Source organism: Carassius auratus, chromosome 2, assembly GCF_003368295.1.
Source record: "Carassius auratus strain Wakin chromosome 2, ASM336829v1, whole genome shotgun sequence".
Classification (NCBI taxonomy): Eukaryota; Metazoa; Chordata; class Actinopteri; order Cypriniformes; family Cyprinidae; genus Carassius; species Carassius auratus.
Window position 1 is genome coordinate 26,848,972 of NC_039244.1, and position 20,980 is coordinate 26,869,951.

At 36.3% G+C, this 20,980-nt stretch overlaps 1 protein-coding gene across 2 annotated transcripts; it reads right to left on the reverse strand.

Annotated features, from left to right (window-relative positions):
* Window positions 1-844: 844 nt before the first annotated feature.
* Window positions 845-19,466, reverse strand: LOC113038709 (gap junction gamma-1 protein-like). 2 transcript variants are annotated; one of them, XM_026196329.1, is made up of 2 exons: window positions 19,380-19,466; window positions 845-4,626 (listed from the first exon to the last, which is right to left on the reverse strand). In XM_026196329.1, exon 2 carries the CDS (start codon window positions 4,595-4,597, stop codon window positions 3,353-3,355), a length of 1,245 nt encoding a protein of 414 aa, XP_026052114.1. In that variant the 5' UTR covers window positions 4,598-4,626; window positions 19,380-19,466; the 3' UTR covers window positions 845-3,352. The 2 variants fall into 2 exon arrangements, with proteins under 2 accessions (XP_026052114.1, XP_026052122.1); XM_026196337.1 differs by lacking the exon at window positions 19,380-19,466 and adding an exon at window positions 8,964-9,214.
* Between the last annotated feature and the right edge of the window lie 1,514 nt (window positions 19,467-20,980).

Consider the following 20,980-nt stretch of genomic DNA (forward strand, 5'->3'; position numbering starts at 1 on the left):
AACCTCACAAAAGGCGTTTCTCAATGTCAAGGATACTTCCTTGGCAGGACTGATCCTTCCAAGTCACTTCCTTCAGAGGCTAGATGAGACTCCTCTTCGCATTCGGAGAACACATAAATGGAAAAGCCTAGCAAGTGCACGTAATTGCGTCATTACGTCAGTGAAATGGTCCGTATGAATAACGCTGTGAATGGTATCATTAAATTACTTTGGACAACTTAACTAGTTATTTATAAAAGAAATGCCAATGACGTTTGTTAAACCAATTGTTAAAAGACAGGTCCGGTACAGTTAAGCATTTGTATTTGTATAATTTACAATATCAATACGGTAGTAATTAGTACTGGCATTTAAACGTCGAACTTTACTTATATTTACTACAGTTATAACAAATGTTTGGTAACGTAAATAAAAGCCGTTAACGCTCCGACATTTTTGCATTTTCGAACTAACGTTAGATAGCAAAGCTGCGTGCATAGGATTGTGGGTGATTTGAGAGCATGAAGAGCACGAAGGATACACATGTGCATCCTTTCCTGTGTATGGGATATTCTTCGAACGAAGGACTCAGTCCTTGATTGAAATTCCGAGGATCCTCGACATTGGAACAGTCCTTCGATGGATGTCGATGACATAGCATCCTCGAAATACTGGCTTCCAAGGATCCTTCCTTGACATTGAGAAACACCTATTGTTTTCAAATAAGCCTGCAGGACTTGATTAGTTGAATCAGGTGTGTTTAATTAGGCTTGAATCTCTGCAGGGCTCCAGGAAGTGAGTTTGACACCCCTACACTAAAGCCTTCATGATTTCAGTCGCAGACGGGAGACAGATTTGTAGTGCTTCCTTCAGGTTTGATGATCATTCTTCCTTGGGGCAGAATAAAGCTAATATTTGCTTATCCAGTGTTATTCATATGCTTATCCACAAGTACATTATCCATTTACATTTATATGTTTAGCAGATGCTTTTAGCTAAAGGAACTTACAAAAGAGGAAGAATAAAGCAGTTTGTCAAAGAGCAAACAATACTTGTAATAAACAATGTCATGTTTATTAGACAGGCTTGTTATCAATGTGCTTATCCATACATACCTTACCCAGGCACAGAAGTAAAATAAATAAAATAATAAAAATTCTGACAAATTTTGCACTTTTTTTATGAAAGTGTACATGGATCTCCTGTGTCTTTTTGCGGATTACCATTCGCATACCTGAATTTATTATGTTTAGATACTGTTTTCACTTCATACACACTCTGTTAGTTTATTCATATTTTCCATTGTTTTTGTTTTTTTTACAGTAATCAGTGAAACGGTGCTACTAATGAATTTACATGCTACCTGTATATTGTCTTTTCTGAAGAACGTTATCACCTCTTCCTGTTTTAAATATTTTGATTGAGCATAATACTAATACACATCTCTGAAATAATGTTTAAGTATACAGTATACAAAAAAAAAGACATTTATGTTGATTAGATTAGAAAAAAAAAATCAAAAGATAAAAGCTGAATTTAATCAACTCCACCCGCTTTAACAAGAACATGGCAAATCATTTGAGTGAATTGTTCATGAATTTGACATTGAATAAAAATTTTACGATTTTCAGTGAAAAATGCTTTGGAAAACTGCTTTGGAAGACTTGAAATTTAACACACAAGTCACATAGATCAGTCCTCATTCACTGTCACTGTCTTCCACCGGAGAAAGAAAGTTGAGGTTCGATAAATTTTGTTGTGAACTGCTCCTTTAAAATACCTTCGTAAGACAACTTATCATTGCAGTCTCAATCCATTATTTTAGTGCCACATAATATAAATGCATATATATTCTATAAATGCACAGGAATATTATATGTCCAGGTCATATGCACACCAAGGTTTTTTTTTTTTTTTTTTTTTTTTTTTTTTTTGAAACAGAAGAAACCAGGAAAGACAGAACCATCTTTTTTAGACTAATTAAAGGGATACTCCACTAGAACTGTCCCCCATGCCATTCTAGATATGACTTTCTTTCTTCTGAGGAACACAAACAGAGGTTCTTAGAGAAATAGTTCATCTCTGCAAGACCATATAATGTAAGTGGAACGAATCTCTTAAAGTTGACACTTCAAAAATAAAAACTGTCAAATGCAGGTCCTTAAGTTCACACTTGATGTGTGACGTAAGTGTGTTGTGAAACTTGTACAAGAAGTGACACGGACGCAGAGGAGTGTCAGTTTTACTATGCACTTATATCATGCTGACATTCACAGCAGGCTAACATCTGGAAGCAATGGTCTGAAAAGTTGAAAATAGTATTTTCTATCATTCATCTTCAGTAGACACTGATTCATCGACTGGAGCTGCATGGATAACCATTGTGTTAGTTTTGCGTGGTTTTTGAAGCATCAACTTTGAAGGACCCATCCACTTGCAATATATGGACTCACATAGATGGATTATTTCTCCACAGAAGAAAGACAGTCCTATATATCTGGGATGGCATGGAATTGAATAAATAATAACAATTAAATTTTGGGCTGAAATCTCCTTTTAATTTAAAGACTCTGTTCCAAAACCTTGTGAGCTGTCTCATTTTCTACTGTCTTTTAAGCACCCTATACAAAGAGAAGCTACTTTACATACTGTAGGTAGTAAAAATACTGATCAGCACAAACAACTGAATTCAGCGAGCCAAAAATACATTTAGCACATACAAGGTGTGTGAAAGTGCTTTGATCACATTGTCATCATAATGCATTCTGGGATTACTTTATCCATAAGGTATCCATGTGAAGCCTCAGAATCAAAATGAGGAATTTTATAATGCAGGATAATCTTGCTGATTACAGACTGGAACAGCCTTTGAATCGCCAGTATGCACATACTTTAACACTTAGGGATAGGGTGGCAGCTCACTTTGGTTTTGAACTGAGCCACAGAATAATACTACTACTAATAATAAAAATAATAGGAGAAGATATGTGAACATATTGAATGGAGTAGATACATAGGGGTTGTTCTTAGTCAAATTAAAGCAATGATCCATTAAAGAATAAATTGTTTGACAGACTTCCAATATGGTCAATACACTTGCATGCATTTGAATTTAGAGAAACGTCATACTTAATATATGTAACATACTGTATACTATATCTAATTATTCTGAGAAATAGAGAACACAGTAAACCAATGTAAAGAGCTTACCCTTCTACAATATATTTATGTTTCAGTATTGTTTAATTTTCAACAGAACTTAGGTACATAATGTTCAATCATGTCACCTCACTGATTTAAGTTTGCATTGGCTGGAAGAATGTGTTTTCTGAGGATAATGTTTCATGACTAGTCAGGTAAGAGTCAGGTAACATTAAATCCACACAGATGTCTTTCCATTATTTGCTGTTGTCCCTGCCCTCTCAGTGCTGGCTTTCGGTCGTGCACCCTGTTTCTCCTGAGCTGTATTGACCCGGTTCTGCTCTGTCATTGTGCCACCAGACACAGGGCTGCTAGCTCTGGAGATATGAGCACTTTTCGTGTTACATGTCTGAAACGCCATGTCAAGTTGTTCCTGAGCTACTCGTAAATGGTGATGCAGAGTAGCCAGGTCAGAGGGAATGTTCTCATCAGGACTTGTGCAATGCTGTTCTGGAATCACTCTGGGCATGTTCTGGTCCTGTAGGATGATGCTGTTGGGAATGCGACCCGGTTTGTCAGATTTAACCACCAGGTTGTATCCAGGCGGAGAACTAGAAATGTTTCTGGAGTAAGGGTAGCCGTATGGAGGTTGTTGAGCATGGCTTCGACGTTTACGAAGAGTGTCACGGAAGGCACCAATTCCCAAATGGAACATCTCACAAACATTGAGCAGCAGACAAAGACAGCTCACCACGTACATGATGAGTAAAAAGATGGTCTTCTCAGTGGGTCGTGAAACGAAGCAGTCTACCTTATGCGGACATGGGATCTTGTTGCAGACATACGAAGGGTTAACACGGAAGCCATAAAGGAGATACTGACCAGTGAGGAACCCCACCTCAAAGATGGCACGGGATAAAAGCTGAAGCACATACATCCTCATCAAGCCTTCTTGCACGATCCTACGCCGGCCATCATGCTTCGCTGGATCTTGGCATTTGCCCTTGTCTGTCTGTGGTTTGACCTCCTGCTCATCCAACATGTCTTCTTCATAGATCATTGGTTCGGCGTCGTCTTCCTCCGAGACCTCCTCTAGGTGGTGCCCATTTCTCCACCGACTGTGGCAGTTCCTCTTTTGATTAATCTTGTTCTTGCACCGTTCCTCCTCTGAGGCACGGGCGATCTTATGGATGGCGTAACCCAGATACATGACAGAGGGGGTGGATATCATGATGATCTGGAACACCCAGAACCGGACGTGTGACAGCGGGGCGAAGGAATCGTAGCATACGTTGTCACAGCCGGGCTGCTTAGTGTTGCAGGTGAACTTTGTTTGCTCATCGGAGTAGATTGACTCACCTCCCACAGCGGTCAAAACGATCCGGAAAATAATTAACACAGTCAGCCAAACTTTCCCCACAAACGTGGAGTGGTTGTGGATCTCCTCCAGTAGTCGAGTGAGAAAGCTCCAACTCATGTTGGTGACAGAGACTCTTTACTTATGTTCTGCAAATAGAGACAAATGAGCAATGTAAGCCACAAATTTTACATGCATACTGTACATTAACAAGATTAAAATTTCAGTTTTTAACACAAAATACTTATTTGCTGCAGCTTCATTATGAGGCAACATTCTGTTGATGTTTGCAGGGTGCATGATTGAGATATCAAAAAATAGATATAACAAACACTCAAATATCTAAAAGATAGGGTGGCCATATGCACCGTTCAAATGGGACACGTCCCAGCCAGGAATTTAATATTGCCTAAAATATCCAGGTTTTGGCTATTTGCACTGTGCAGGTTGATCGTTGTGTAACATTCATGAGTACTATAAAGAGCAGAGCAGACAGCTCCTTATGATTTCGAATCGCTTTCACGTGTTTGTTCGTTCGTTTGACTTGAAGCATTGTGGCGCACTTTGTTGTTTTTATTTATTTGTGCGCAGCGACACTTCAAGTCAATTGAACGAACAAACACGTGCGCATATTTGCATCGCTTTTTTTCACCTTCTCAGACGCAGCCCCACGATTGGTCGATTATATACAATACCTGCATGTTATTGGTCAAACTGCTCTGGATGTTTTAGGCATTATTAAAATCCCGGCTGGGATGTGTCCCATATGAATGGCGCATATGGTCAGCCTACTAAAAGATCTTAAAGATAGTTGATATTTAGATAAACATGTCAAGCATGGCAAAACTGATGGGCAAAATGAGACATAACAGATTCACACACTATATGTATTATAATATTTTAGGGAATCCAAATAGGCACCATACACCCTGAAATCTCACTTCAACTTGTCAGCTTTCAAAGTAGAAAATTATGATAGTAGATGATCCATTTTTTAAAAAGAGTCATGAATTGAGAAATCACATTGTTTATGATCTTTTGAAATATAGGAGATCATTGTATTATAAAACCATACTGCAAGTTTCAATAGTTCAAAAACATTCACATTAATTCAAAAACACTATATTTTTAAGAATGTACACACATCTGTCTTGTGATGCAGCCTATAATCATAAATCACACTGTGTTCATTTCATTTAGCCCAGAGGGGAACTGGCCCCCTGAATGAGCCTGGTGTCTCCCATGGCTTTTTGTATTTTTTTCTCCGTTTCTGTCACCCGTGCTAACTTTGGGTTTGGGTTTGGGTTCCTTGCCACTGTTGCCTCTGGCTTATTTAGTTGGGGTATAAAAGACACTGATTTGTTTAGTAATATTATCATTTTGACTGCAGTAAGACTATCGGTTGGGAACAAAACTTGAACTGAACAAAGACACTTTTGCTACAGTAAAGCTGATTCTGTACGATGCCAGTGGACCCAAGTTTGTCAATGCGCCTACAATCCCAAGCCTGGTGTTCCTCTGCTCCACAATGCTGGATTCCTTCATTGTGTAAATAAAGACTGTTAAAAATAGATCCTTGCCTTAACATCACTCTCTTCTGGACCAACACGTGACTAGTGTAAAGCTGAAAGAACACCTCTACTTTCCTTCAATAACTGATTGATGTCTGATGTTTTTGAGGTAGTGGAGAACGAACATAATGGACTGTGCTTCATGTATATTTATATGCATAATACATGCATGTATATTTAAATCCTTAAAATAGCCTATCGCAAGTTAAATACAATAAGAGATATAACATTCTTTGTATCAATCAAATAAACTGCAGAAAGGAGCACTGTGAATAATACAAACTGTATAAACACCTTATACTCATTATCAATGAACTTCGCTCTGTTTATTCCTGGGAAATGAGAACACACAAACTGGTATAAAATGCATAGCCAGAGTAAGTCACTTTGCATAAAATAGTCAGCTAAATGCATACAGAGAATGTAAATGTAACTCTTCTTGGATTACGTATCAATAGTTTCCTATGGATGTTGTTTTGTGTGATTTTTCTGTTTCTCAGGTAAGTTAACAGGATGTGCAGTTCTTTGATATTGCTTGTCAGGAAATGGTGCAGCAAAATCTCTCACTACACACAAATCAAGTAATTTCCGAACTAGTTTATTTCAGGTCACAGAAGAATTGTTCCTAAACAAGACCCTAAGGACAAAACTCAGCCACAAAATTTCAGTCAAAGCTCAGCCCATGGGAATGTCTGACAGAGATTATTCAGAACATGATCAAGCACATAGGGGTGAGTCTTCAGCTCTTTGGAAAATAAGGCAATAATATTATAGAAAACATTACAATTCATGAATTATGACTCTTTTCATGAAAAAAAAATTATACTATTTGAAAAATCAAGTGTATTAAACGTTTAGTTATTATTCAATATTTACTTACTTTTATATAATTATTTACTATTTTAATTATTTACATTTAATTGAGATGTTGTACTAACCAACCCCTGACCCCAAACATAACCAGAAACTCGATTTTTGTTTTTGTTTTTTTAACCTAATGTTTTATATTCTGGTTCTTGATCCAATTGTGAGCTGATTTACTAATTTGTTTTAAATATTATTTATTTTTTCCCTCCTGCTTTGGCTGTTGGAAAAATATTGCACGAAGAAATGAAACAGCAATACAATAAATTAACAAACAGATTACTGTAAAAATAGTATTATGGAGTTACATTCACTAGAGTTGTGTAAGGGGGGGGGGGGTTACTTCACATAATCTGCACTGTGATATCAAAATCATGTTGCATTGTGATACAGTATATGTTTGTAATGTTTGTAAAAAAAAAAAAAAAAAAAAGGTTTCTCCCTGAAATATATGACCTGGCCCCTGTTTGTGTTATCAACATGACATTCCCTAATGTGGGATTTGCCTTCTCCCATACCATCTGAACCTGCACGAATGGCTGCCACAGGCTCACATTGTGTATCTTAGAGGAAAGCAAGGATATCTGGACACAGATGGTACTCACTATTCATGGAACCTCAGCCTGAGACACCTCAGGGAAAATAGGTGTTTGGTTGAGTGGATACTTTCAAAGGAACATGTGAAAAAAAGTGTGCAATCTTTAAATGCAGTTACTAAAAGCTCAGTAGGGATTTGAGTCTGAAATGAAATGAATAATTTTGCTCAGTATAATTGATGGGATGTTTTCTGTTATCAGGTATCAAGGTCAATTTAGATAAGGTCATTTTGAGTTCAATTATGGTTGTGCATTATTATTAGTCGATATTTTGCCACTCAAATCATTATCAGTCAATTAAATACAATATAAGTCCCATTGTTAAAACTACATTTTACATTAGATTCAGTATCTTTCATAACCTCATTACTTCAATCTCATTCGTGGAATCAAATGTGACATTAAAAGACTTTGGCATACTGGCCCAATAAGTTGTCTTCTATCTCTTAAACACACTGTATAAGCCACTGTAAGAATGTATATGTGTAATAACTGCCTATTACAAAAGCATTGAGTAAACGTGCAGATCATAAATATAAATATGTCAAAGGATGACAGAGGATGCTGTCCAATAAAGACAAACAATTTATATTGTGTTATAATAATTACCCCATTCTCTTTTTCCAGAAGTTAATATTACAGATGAGATTTGAAAAAGAGATTAGATGATTCTGTAAATATTTACATGTCTGTGAACAGGGACTAAATCTTAGGCAGCTACAGTACTTTGTGAATCGGTGCATGTGTGCTATCTGTTCTGTCCATAAATCTGCAAAACACAGACAAAATGAAAAAAAATCTGAACCACAGTGTGCAACTAAACACAAATATTGTCACAGCCAATTCAGTAAACCTAGCTGTGCTTGATTCGCCATAGAATTAAACAAAGAAATATGCCCTTAATAAATAAACAAAATCAGATGACAGTAGCCTTTCAATTAAAAAAAGAAAAAAAAAATTAATTGTGTGATAAAAACGAATTTTATAACATAAAAGTTGGTTATCTACATTTCTATGTTAATGGTCTTGATTGTTGATGACATTATATTGTATATTTCACAAATTTGTTCATGTTTCTTTAAATATGACTTAATTGTCTTGTAAATAAGTCACTTAAAACATATTCTACATTAATGTAGAACTGCAAAATGTAAATATTAAATGTAACAAAGTCAGAGACTAAGTAGTTGGTTTTCCATTAAACCTGGAATAAACAAACAAAAAGTTTAGTTTGAAAAATGAAAATCAGGATATTGGGGTGTTGTATTAATATGAATGATTTTTTCGTATTTATATTTTTACATTTTTTTTCTGTATTTTGAACTTTAATCTGCATTACCTTCTATAAATAAATAGGCCTATGTTATATATATATATATATAGTGTGATTTTTAGATCGCAGATATCATTCGTCTCTCACACGTGTTATAGACTGCGAGTAAAGAACATACGGACCTTGGGAAGCAGCGCCGAGGAAACACCTCCCGAGGATGCGCGCTCCATCCGTTCATAACTTTCCGCCAAACTGCAGCGAACTCTCAGCAGTCCACTTCAGGTGTCCTCAATGCAGCGGTCGCCTGTCCACAGTCAAGTGAATATAGTGATCCATGATTATCTAACAGCCACAGAGCGCGCTCCGCATCCTGCGTGTCCTCTGTGGACAGCGCACGAGAGAGCGTCAGTCTCATTGACGCCTCACGCTCATCTCTGACTCGAGCTTGTTTTGCACCCACCACCGGGAGAGGAGAGAAAGTGTTCCTCCGGCTAATGGCCCTGAATCAAGGGTTTAAACTCCCAGACTGACCACTGGTGTGTGCCTCATGCACTCATGCGCTGTCAACATATAAAATCACTAGAAAATGGTACACAGAGTTTACTAAAGAAAACCTAAAATGTTTTAATAAAAGTGTGACTGACCTGTGTAGTGGCTCAGTGTGTATGAGGTCCATTAATAACCAAAAAAACCTAAAAATATAAATTTAGAACACAATTATCTTTTTTTTTCTTCTTCTTCTTTTTTGCATTACCCAGTGAACCACAATTGCATATTTTGTTTCTCACAACCCAAAATATAACATTTTGGGAAGTGGCCACAGCATGTATCGAATTGCATTTCACAGAGGCCAGAATCGTATGTCCTGCATTAAAGTAAGCAAGGATTATTACTGTATTTCTTTCATCCAATGAAATAATCTATCCTTAGAAAAAGAAGTGCCCATTCTGTTTCACCAAAACACCTGAGCAGCTGATCAGTGACCTGCCACACACTGCTGGAGAGCTCTATCTGACTGACCCCTGATCATCTGTAAAAGCTTCTAACATGCTTCATCCTTGTGTCTTCCTGTCACATCACTTGACCTCCACTGAGTCCAGGAATAACATTGGTGATTGTGAACTGTTGGCTGTTAAGATGGCCTTGGAAGAGCCGGGACATTGGTTGGACAGGGCTCAACATGCATTCCTGGTTTGGACAGATCATTGCAACCTGGAGTATCTCCAACAAGCTAAACACTGAATCCTTATTAGGCTCGATGGGCTACTGATGGGCTTTGACTGGTTTGATTTCTCTTTGTTTTACCATCCAGGCACCAAGAAGAAACCAGTTGCTCTCTTATCTTATAGGAAGGTCAGTGAGTATCCCATCATTCATGCATTTCAGATTGTTGAACTTTTTCATTAAAGAACTATATTTTCACCATGTAATGGATTTTCAGGGGCTTTTTTAACCCTTTTAAAGGCATTTTTAGAATTACCTTATTAAATGTATTTGTATTTTTTTTTAGGTCAAATATTCTTCTAGTATTTATTTAATCAGTTAGAATACTGTGGGCTGGTATCGCTAAAACTTTATCAACATCTGTTAGGAAATTACATGTCATATTCTCATAGGCTACATAGACAAAACAAGCTAAGAACTGTTTTAATTTAGCTTATTGCTTTTTATTTTTTAAATTTGTTTTTTACTTTAATTTTGTTATCATAGTAGCGTGAAAAACAAAACACTGAACATTGAAGCACTGAACATTTCCCATCCCTGAAGTTGTCAATGACTTTAATCATGATTTTTTTTAAATATTGTTTTGCCTTCTTTTGTTGTATAATTTTTTGTTCATTCTGGTGCCATTTTTGCCATGCAGAGAACTAAAATTGTAAATATTCTGTATACATCTGACTACACTTGAACATCAGAAGAAATGATGCAGTGTTGTATTTGCTGTATAAACCTGTAATTCTAACCAAATTAATTGTTGTTCAGACCAACATGAATGCAGAAAGACAGAGCCAAACACTAATATCTTCTTGTGTTATGTAAGTGTTGTAATTTTTTTCTGCTCATCACATCTCTACAGAAGAAAGGCTGTTGTCTAGAGGGAGTGCCTTACTCATTCACAATAAACATAGTGCTATGACAGAGCATTGTATGTTCAGTGAGCAGAAAACTATCCGTGGACTTCCATGGACATGTGTGAACTGATGCCCACTCACTCAGACGGGCCATTGGCTTCTATCCTCCAGAGACCATGCCTCTCTGCCCACTGCCATGACAGAACGCATCCAAAATCTGTGTCTACAAAAATGCAAACAACATATGCAATCACCAAAATCATTCAAATAATTTTATATGCAATCACCAAGCATCAAATATAAATAAATAAATACTGATATTGTATGCAAATGTATGTATTATGCAAATGCCCATGGTTTATCGTGATCAGAGAAGACATTTGCTAGATGTCTTAGTCAATCTGTAATTATATAAAAATAAATGAATTCAGAATTCTTAAATTAAAAGTAATCTGTAAAAGTTCATCACTTACACACTCTTTTGTGGTTCCAAACCTGCTTGAATATCTCTCTCTCTCTCTCTCTCTCTCTCTCATGTAACACATAATGTGAATAGTTTATCTATTCCATGTAATGAAATGGAGACTGGAGATCAAAATGACCAAAATGGACCTTCAGTATGATGTATATATAAGTATAACACAACAGACCGAGAGCAAATCCACCCTTCTTGATTGTCAAGTGTACATTCATGACATGATCTAGTGTAAAAGGTGGAGTTTGGGTTGACTAAATGGGCACAGTCTCCAATAAACGGTGGTGAATGTAGGTTTAATCAATAATTTATTTCATTTGTAATGTATGTAATGAAAAAAAATATTTATTGCGATCTACTGACTTACAACATCATGGTTGTCCAGGACGTCAATTCATACTCCACTATATTCCTCAAAAATTCTCCTTTTGTGTTTAACAAACAAACAAATAAATAAATAAATAAATAAATAAAGCAGGTTTGGTATGAGATGGGAGTGAGTAAATGATAACAGCATTTAGATTATCACTTTAATTACATGCAAATTCATGCTATTATTCATTGTATTTTTTATTTTATTTTTTGGTTGCTGCATCACAATGATATAGCTGGACTGGCTGGTGAAGTGAGCAACCAGTATTTGTTCTTTCTAATGTCATCTTTAGTTTCTCCAAAAATCTTAAGTTGATGGGGACGGTCTTAGGTCGCAGATGTCAGGGTTTATGTAATAAATCAAGTTCAACTGAGAAGTGGCCTCAGAGAAACACTGACACAAAACCCTCATCTAAACAACAAGCATGTCTCTCCAAAGTCCTTCCAAAGAACCGCTTCCATATACTGACTCTCTCTGTGACAGACAAATACAAACACACACACACACACACACACACACACTGTGGAACCATCAGCTAGCGTGGCGGCTAACCTATAGGCGTTTTTTTGTTGTGGCAGTCTCATTTGGTTACATCTCCTCACTGAGCCAGGCTCAGGGCTGCCTTTGGGTCAGTGCCACTTACAGAGTTTGATAAAAACATGAATCTACTGAGGTGACTTAGAACAACTGCCCAAAGGTTCATGCCATCATTGCCAGAGAAACTTCCCTCTGAAGTCTGAAGTCTCTCATCCGGCTAGCACTATAATCAAGTACAGAAGGACATCGCTGGACCATCACACAAATTAGAAGATAATGTATATCTACAGCTGCAGCCAACTCTGCATGCCGTTACAAACACATTCTCATATCCAAGATCAGAGCGCTCACTTAAACTGGTTGTTTGGGGACCAAATTTAATAATAAGATAATATAAGATAATAATAAGATGTTTCAGAGACAGAGCAAGTTATTACATTTAAATGAAAGATTACATTATTTCCCTACTGGATACTATATACTAATATTCAGTGTACAATAAGTATAAAAGTTGAATTTTCAGCACCTTAATCTGCAAAAGATTAAGAATTATAAAAATGTATTTGTACTTTTGTACTTTTCTGGTTCCATCACATATAATGCTATATTATAAAGCTCATAAGTTTAATGTATCCTAGAGTTAAATGAATCCATTTAGAAAGTGTTGAAGCATTGAGACACTGCGGTCTAACTGAACTCTGTCAAAACACTTACGATGTCACACTGCCAGTGAGCTCTTGTGCACTTCTGACATTTCAAGTGGGAAATGTTCATATTTTTGTAAACCCTGGAAATGTAAAATCACAGATTATAGCAATTCAGTAATTATCCTCCAAAACTTAGCTGCTGAAGGAAATATTTTCCTGTCTGTTCAGTGATTTATAAAATGCTTCACTTTCCTTGCATAGAACAGTATAAGTGTCTGGATAGAAATGGTTTCATCATGAAACTGTTGACCATATTTCAGACAAGACCGCTAAAAACATGTAAACTGTAAAACACATTTAAATCGCGGCTATCTTACTGAACTTTGTTGTTCTGGAATTGTTAACTCAACATCTGCAGATGTCCAATAACGGAAAAGTGAGAGGTTTCCTGGATAAGAATCTTTTTTTCCATTTCATTTAGTCCAGCTAAAGTTAAAAACAATATTTCATAGACAGCAGTTTAACAGACACTGACCTTAACTACATCTGATTTTTAAAGTCACAGATGAGCATTGCATATAAGAAACATAAAACTAAATAAAAGCATTAATAGATTAAACTACATATTTTGAAGAAAATGTGAGTGTGTGCCCATGCAAAACTCGCCGCCACAGGTTAACTGTTATATTTTGTTGCCAAGCCATTGCTTTTAGCATGATTTTATACAATATTTTGGTCTGTAGACATAGCTTGTGTTAAGTCTGTGGATTTTGACTTTTTTTGTTTAAAGCAGCTGTTGCACGCATGCCAACACAATCATAGACGCTGCGCTCGTCACACAGAATAGTTTTTAACACTCAACTTCAGCAAGCCTGGGGTTATTTCTCTCTCACATGATCCTGTCAAAACTGCCCATGTCATGCGGGGGGTGAGGCGAAGCCTGAGGACTCTTCTTCACTCCTGGGTTCACCAGAGTTGTAATAGCAACAGAGAGCCAGATCTCCTCCTCAGAGCTGCAGCATTCTGGATGAACTTACCCCAGGCCTCCCGACTTCAGCTCTGACAGCAATAACAGCCATCACTGACTAAGATTATTAGCTCACGACTGCTATCTCAGGCCATCAAATATCTCCTGACATGAGCAGTAGATATGAGCATAATTAAAGCAGTGATACTGATAAACATATTGGAAGGCATGCTGGTCCCAAAATATTTGGTGGTAGTTCCTGAGAAACAAAATTTCCATTTGTTAGATTTCCCTGATTCTGTTGAATTGCACAACATATAGCCTTTGTACAAACTTGTGAAGTCCATGTCAGCTTGAGTGCATGATCATTATCGCAAACATGAGAAATTTTCACTAGAAATTCCCTAGAATCGACTTTCAACTCAAATTGACATGATGAGAAACTAATTTGTAGCTAGAATTCAAAATAGAAGCATAACATTATGGCAAATAACAGAAAAAAAATGAATTCTCTTTTAATTATTATTCAGTACATACACATAAATGTATAAACAGTATCAGAATTTGCAACTTTACTAATTTGACCACTAGATGGCAGGCCTTGTAAAATTTAGAGCTTAGAGTGACTTGCGTTTCTTCATATACTGTGAATAGGTTAATGGTTCCCATTTGTGTTCATTTAGAAAGATCCATAACCAAAAAAACATATTTATTCATTTGTACTCAATTAGCTGAAGACAGAAAATGTGTGTGCGAAGAAGAGTGTGACCTGTGCTCTAATGTCTCAACAACAAATAACCTCACAAACTGATCACTTCCCTAAATCCCCATGGTTGAGTAGTAAAATGAAAACCACAATAGCTTTTGACATAACTGTCATTTTATGCTGCAAATGACAACACTCGAAGAGCGCTTGAACTGACTTGTTGACTTGTACTCGGAAACTGTCTGGATATATTCTGATTGATGGTTTATGATAAACCAAACACACTGTATTTGTGCACTGTAATCCAAATCCTCAGAATCTGTATCATTGATCTGCATGAGGAACAGACCCAAATGCAAGTCTTTATTCAGTGATATTTCTCTTATCATCAAATTCTGCACTCATTAGAATTTTTTTAAGATGGAGCCTCAAAAAGTATTATGACATTAAATCTCTGTTATCTAGAGCTCATTGGCTTTTGTTTGCTTCATCACCAATTTGAATGAGATCTCACGATTCAGAGTCACATCGGTTCCGCTCTCCAGCTCTGCTGTGGTCCTTTCTCCACCAGATCTATCGTGATCTAATTATAATTATAATTTAGTTGTGAGCAAGCAGTAGGGCAGATTTATGATTAAACTAGCCAGGTTGTGACCATAAGACCCTAATTAATGATTTTTTTTTAAATTCTGAGAACATCTAGATTAATGAAATATCTAAATTACAAACGCATCTAAAACGATTATCAATCTAAATAGAATCTCAAATTTTTTTAAAGATCTAATTTGAAGTAGAGTTTGATTAAATTAATAATGGGGTTCAAATGTTATTGACTGGATTTTAAAAATGTTAAAGGACCTCTTCCAAAAGCACAAAAAATAGATGAATGTGCAGGAAACCATCACTCACTTGTAGGTGGTTGTTGTATGTAAACAAGAAAAACGGATATAAACCTTCTCTTGTAAATGTAGGAGCAAATCTAAATAAAGTTTGAACTTGTCACATGTTTTCCATTGAAAAGGTCAAAAGCCTCATTTCCAAGTTTATCTTGTTTAATGTTATAAAGCTTAGAGAATATACAGTTAATTCATCAGTATATGTATACAGTGTCCCTAAATATTAGGATGTCCACTTAAGCCACACCTAATGATGTATGAATATTATTGTATGAGATTCAAAATATAGTATTTATTTTAAAAAAGACATACGCATAAGCACATTTTGCAGCAAACATTTTTCAAACAACCAGTAGTCAATAGCTTGCTTGATTGCTTTCAAGTCAACACCGAGCAAAGAAATAAACTGTACTATTTTAGTCAGCTTCAATAGCTGATGCTATGTTATAATGGTGTAATACTACAGAGTGGCTACCAGCACTTGAAAGTAAAAAAAAAAAAAGAAAAGAAATGGGAAAAAAGAAACAAAAAGCATTTACAGGTAAGACGTAATTAATACACATGGCTACCACATGTCTAAAGCATATAAAAGGAAATATAAATATATATATAAACTTAATTCATTGAAGTGCTCAGGTTACACAAGCATATATCAGCAGCTCATTGGTCTTCAGTTCAAGTCAGAACTGTTTCTTTAGTTCACTAGCTGTTGGAGGAACTGGATGGCTAATGACACTGCAAAATCCAGCATCATAGGATCATATACACATATAGGCTTATATCGAGAAAGTGAGTTTTGATTGTGTAACTTGTAGATCTGCACTGACTCAAGCCACAAACAGATTCAGGCAGTTCAGTCCAACTGATCCATCGATTACAGGTAATAATAATGTTGCACCGACTGATCGTTTCACTTCATAAGACCCCATTATAGCATCAGGAGTCAGGGGTATTAATTTTGCATTCATTGATGAGCTTTTTTGACTCTCAAAGTAATAGCCACTGACTTGCATTTTATGAAACACCAAGGACCAAAGTTTCAGATTAATTTCTTCCTTAAACTTCTTTTTCTGAAGAAAAAAAGTGACTGACATCTTGAATGGCCCTTTTCCTTTTGGGTTAACTATACCTTTAAGAGTTGGAATGTTCTTCAAAGCTATCTCCAAATGTTCAAAAGGACACACCATTAAACCTTCTAAGACTGTAGATAAGTCCCTAGAAGAAACATAAGCTAAATGGAAAGATCTCAGCTGTCTGCTGCTAAATACCTCCCCATAAAAACTCTATCAATTGGTACATGTCCATGGCTTTAAGTAATGCCAGCACTGAACGAACAGAAAAGTGTTCAAATAAGCCTCAATAAGCAGGCCTTAGATGCAAAGGATAAAAAAGAGACAACTAAAGGGAGCACTGTCCTGTCTTGCTCGAATTGAAGGAGATCCACCTCTTCCCTGATGTACCTTGCAGTCTGAAGATGCAACCTCCATTCTCCAGGCCTCAACTCATGCTCAAGTCAGAATCTGCTCCCAAATTCAACTGTCCGAGGATATGCACAGCCCTGAGTGTCAGAGACTTATTCTGCATCCAAAAAAAGTGTGTGCTAACCTCCACATGAGGCCAGAACACATTTCCCCTCGATGGTGTCCTGACAACTTCTTAACACTCTTGAATGTCCTGAAGGAAATAGCTCAAAACTAGAAAAACTGCCATTGTTTCCAGGCAATTTATGTGCCATGTGATATGATCGCCCTTCAAAACTCTGGAGGCTGGCCAAATTTTGTAAACAGCACCCCAACCTACTTACGGGGCATCTTTCGTAATCGACTTGTGTTGACAGATTCCACCCTAAAGTCAAAAACTGGAATTGTGAAAAGCGAAGCCCTAATAGTAAAACCACTAAAGCCATTGACATGAGAGCTCAAAATCTACAACCAGGCCTACAGGAATGTCTTGCCCTGTTCTGATTCGTTCAAAGGTGAATAGACTTATCAACAAGTAGTTGACAATTACATAGTGCATGAGTTCAACTCCACACATATACATCTTAACAGTTTGAGTTCCACATTTCATCAAAGACCTTTTTGTGATCCTGGCAGCACAAATGTAAAAAGCTATTAAAGAACAAATGAGTAGCACACATTTTACTGAATAGTTTAAATATTTTAACCCACACAGCAGTTGCAAGCAAGTGACAAGTTCAAACTAGATGAACATTTATGGGAAACTGTGCAGTCATACCACTTATTAAACAACATTTTGACATATATATAATTAAGGGGATTAAAGCTCATGTGATAAACAAGCTTTTACTGGTTATTATCAAGTAGCAACTCATGACTGACCAATCACAATCAAGTATTCCGCAGAGGTGGTAACAATGAAACATTGTCGTCTGGTAATGGGAGGATTGGAAACTGCTGAAACACCAGCACTGAAGAGCTCACATAACCCCAGTATATTAAGTTTGGTGAAATGGAAAACAGAGGGCAGAATCCCTGAGCACAGAAATGGCATCTTAATGAAAAGAAGCTCAACAAGTAATGAAATATCAAACACAAGTGAACACAGTGTGTTTGTACCTCTTTGAACCTGCTTAAGTACACCCTGGCAATCATTGCTCTGGATAAACCTTAAAAAAACAAATCTAAAACTGGTTGTAATACCCAAAGTATACCTCCTTCAAGGGAGGTTGCCCAGCCACCATTCCCGGCCCCAGTATAAACAACAGTAAAAGCTCATGATATTAGTTTACAAAGTGCTCATTAGATGTCCAAACAGTGAAAATGTTTCTACTCTGGTGTAATGTTTGGGTGAAACTATCTGTTTTGCAATCTGCTCACAGTGAAGTCCATTACCCTCATGTTTGTGCCTGGCACTGTCAGTGGATCCAGGCCACACAAGAGGCAGAAAGGACTCCATTTTAGGGTACCTTTATACAACAACAATGTACTACAAGTGGAAACGTTTTTTCCTTTGTGTTTTTGAAGTTTCGTGTACATATGACACTGTTATCAAAATGATTCTTGTTCACATGGATATGCAAAACAGCTAAAAATGCTTAATTTATTTTCTGATACTAGTATTTGATATTATTTTTAGCATAGGCAAAAAAGTACAGAATACACTGCCATGGTACCTTAGTGTTTTAGGTCATTGTTGTTGTTCAAACACCGCATTCGGTTACAGCATAGCAAAGAACTCTTAAAAAGCTCTTGTTGCACACACTAGAGACACTCAAACCTGAACAATCAGGGTCACTTTAGGTAAAAATGTAAATTAATTGTATTAAATTACATGCACTTTTTTATAATAAGGTTTTCAACTATGTGAACATTTTACTGTGCATATTTAAATAGTTGAAATGTTGTACTGCCATTGTTTTATTTCATGTTTGATTGTCTATTAAATTTTGAGCAATAAACATTTTTGTGGTTTGATTTTCAGTTAATTATAATAGCAACAGGCACTTTTTTCCAACTTCTGAACAGTTAAAGACTGTTGCAATGGACTCCTCTTATATACACCCTTAGATAACACATTTAGATTGCAGTTTACATCAACCAGGTGTGTATTGTAAAATATTAAACCAAGCCATTTTTTTTTATATGCTGTGAAAGCACATTCGACTTTGTAAGCACATTGCATACAACTTTTTGTTTGGAAGACAGGTTGTGATCTGAGAAACATCTTCTGAGTTATAGCATCCTGATATCAGAATTATTTTTGCATAAAAACACATTATCCTGATTATTTGACACTGGAAACATAAAGACAGAACCTTGTACCATTAAACATATTAAATAATGTTACAAATGCAAATAACAACATTGAAATAATACTTCTTCAAGATAATTTTTCCATAGTATATGCAGAATAAAACACCCAAACACTGATAAATGCAGAACACACTGACTAGTTCACATACCTCCCCATAACGATGGCAGATCTCTTCACTGATTCTTTGTAGAATAAGCAGGCATTGATCATCAACCCACAACTTTTGATACCATCAGACCAGTGAGGAGCAAAAAGACACAATGGATAATTTTCCCTCTAAACCATTCACCGCCAAGTACAGGCAGTGACCACAGGCCAATAGAGCCATTGTTCTCCCTTCTGTTTGATTGTGTATCTATAGTGGTTTCCGGCGTGATTCAGTCAGAGAGCTCTCATCTCAATAACTTTCCTTTATTCTTTCAATTATTATTATTTTTGTTGTTGTTGTTAGTGTTAAAGTCCTAAATGGGGGACTGATTTTACTCTGGTTTTTGTGAATTGTAATGTTATGTGTTTCTAATTGTAATCTATGATATGAAATATCATATAGTCATGTCATATTTCAAGGAAATAGCAATATTCTTGGAAAAAAAAACAGATTACAGATGAACATAAGGAAAATAAGTCTTGGTAATATCAAAATTGCATGTGCAATAACTGATATTTTTGACAATTACTTTAGAAACATGAATGAGATTTGAGAACTGCAGCAGACAAGAATAACTTATTAGTAAGAATAAAGGTGTGTTTCTCACACCTTTCATTTGTGTTCAGAAGACTTGGAATAACAAGTATATGGACTACTTTTAATTTATGTATTTATTTATTTTTTAATTTTTAGAGCTTGACACTGTGTTCTCATGGTATGTATTAGTTGTAAGGGAAAACATCAGTTTAGGAATTCTTTAAACTATGCTTTTGTGTTTCATGTAAGAACAGCACAGGAACAGGTTTGGAATTACACAGAAGGAAGTAAATGAAAGGAGAATTTCCAGTTTTATTGCCCAGGCAATGGCAATACAAGCCATCTATGCTAAATATAACTGCCTCAGTGGCATTAGAGTCGAGTCGCACATCACAGCTGATCATTACTGCTCACCAGCATAAATAGTGCTTTGCTTGTGATGCTGGTCTTCCTTGTCCCAAAGATGGGATTCTAGTATACCGGCAGTTTTAGGACAGCATTCTCAGACTATAAGTTATGGCAGAACTGACAACTGGCCAATGGCCATGCAACTTTTTTGTTGAAAATTTTTTGAGCATGCTGAGGGCCCCCAAAAGAGCCACATTTCTTGAAAAAACATATAAAGTTCAACTAAATTAATTCACTTTGTAGAAGCTTTTATCCAAAGTGACTGATGAGGAACACAATTGTTGCTCTGTTCAGAGCTTGATCTTGTGAGAGTCAGAAAATTCATTCTGTTTCCCTTCTCTTCTTAATTAGAGTCCAGGGCCTGTATTCACAAACATCTTAAAGTCTTATTTTTTAATGGAATATTGTAGTCGTTATTATAAATAACTTATATGTGTATTTCGTTTGATTTATTTATTTATTTATTTTTTATATATCATGTGCCCTAATAATCTTTAATCAAAAATGTAAACCTCCCCTCCCCCTCAAAATGACTCATCTTCTCTTCGGGTATGGAGCCAAAAGAGTGTCAATAATGATAAATGCACACACTACATTCACATATGCACACATAGGATTCATACATGCACACACATGATTCATAAATACACACACAG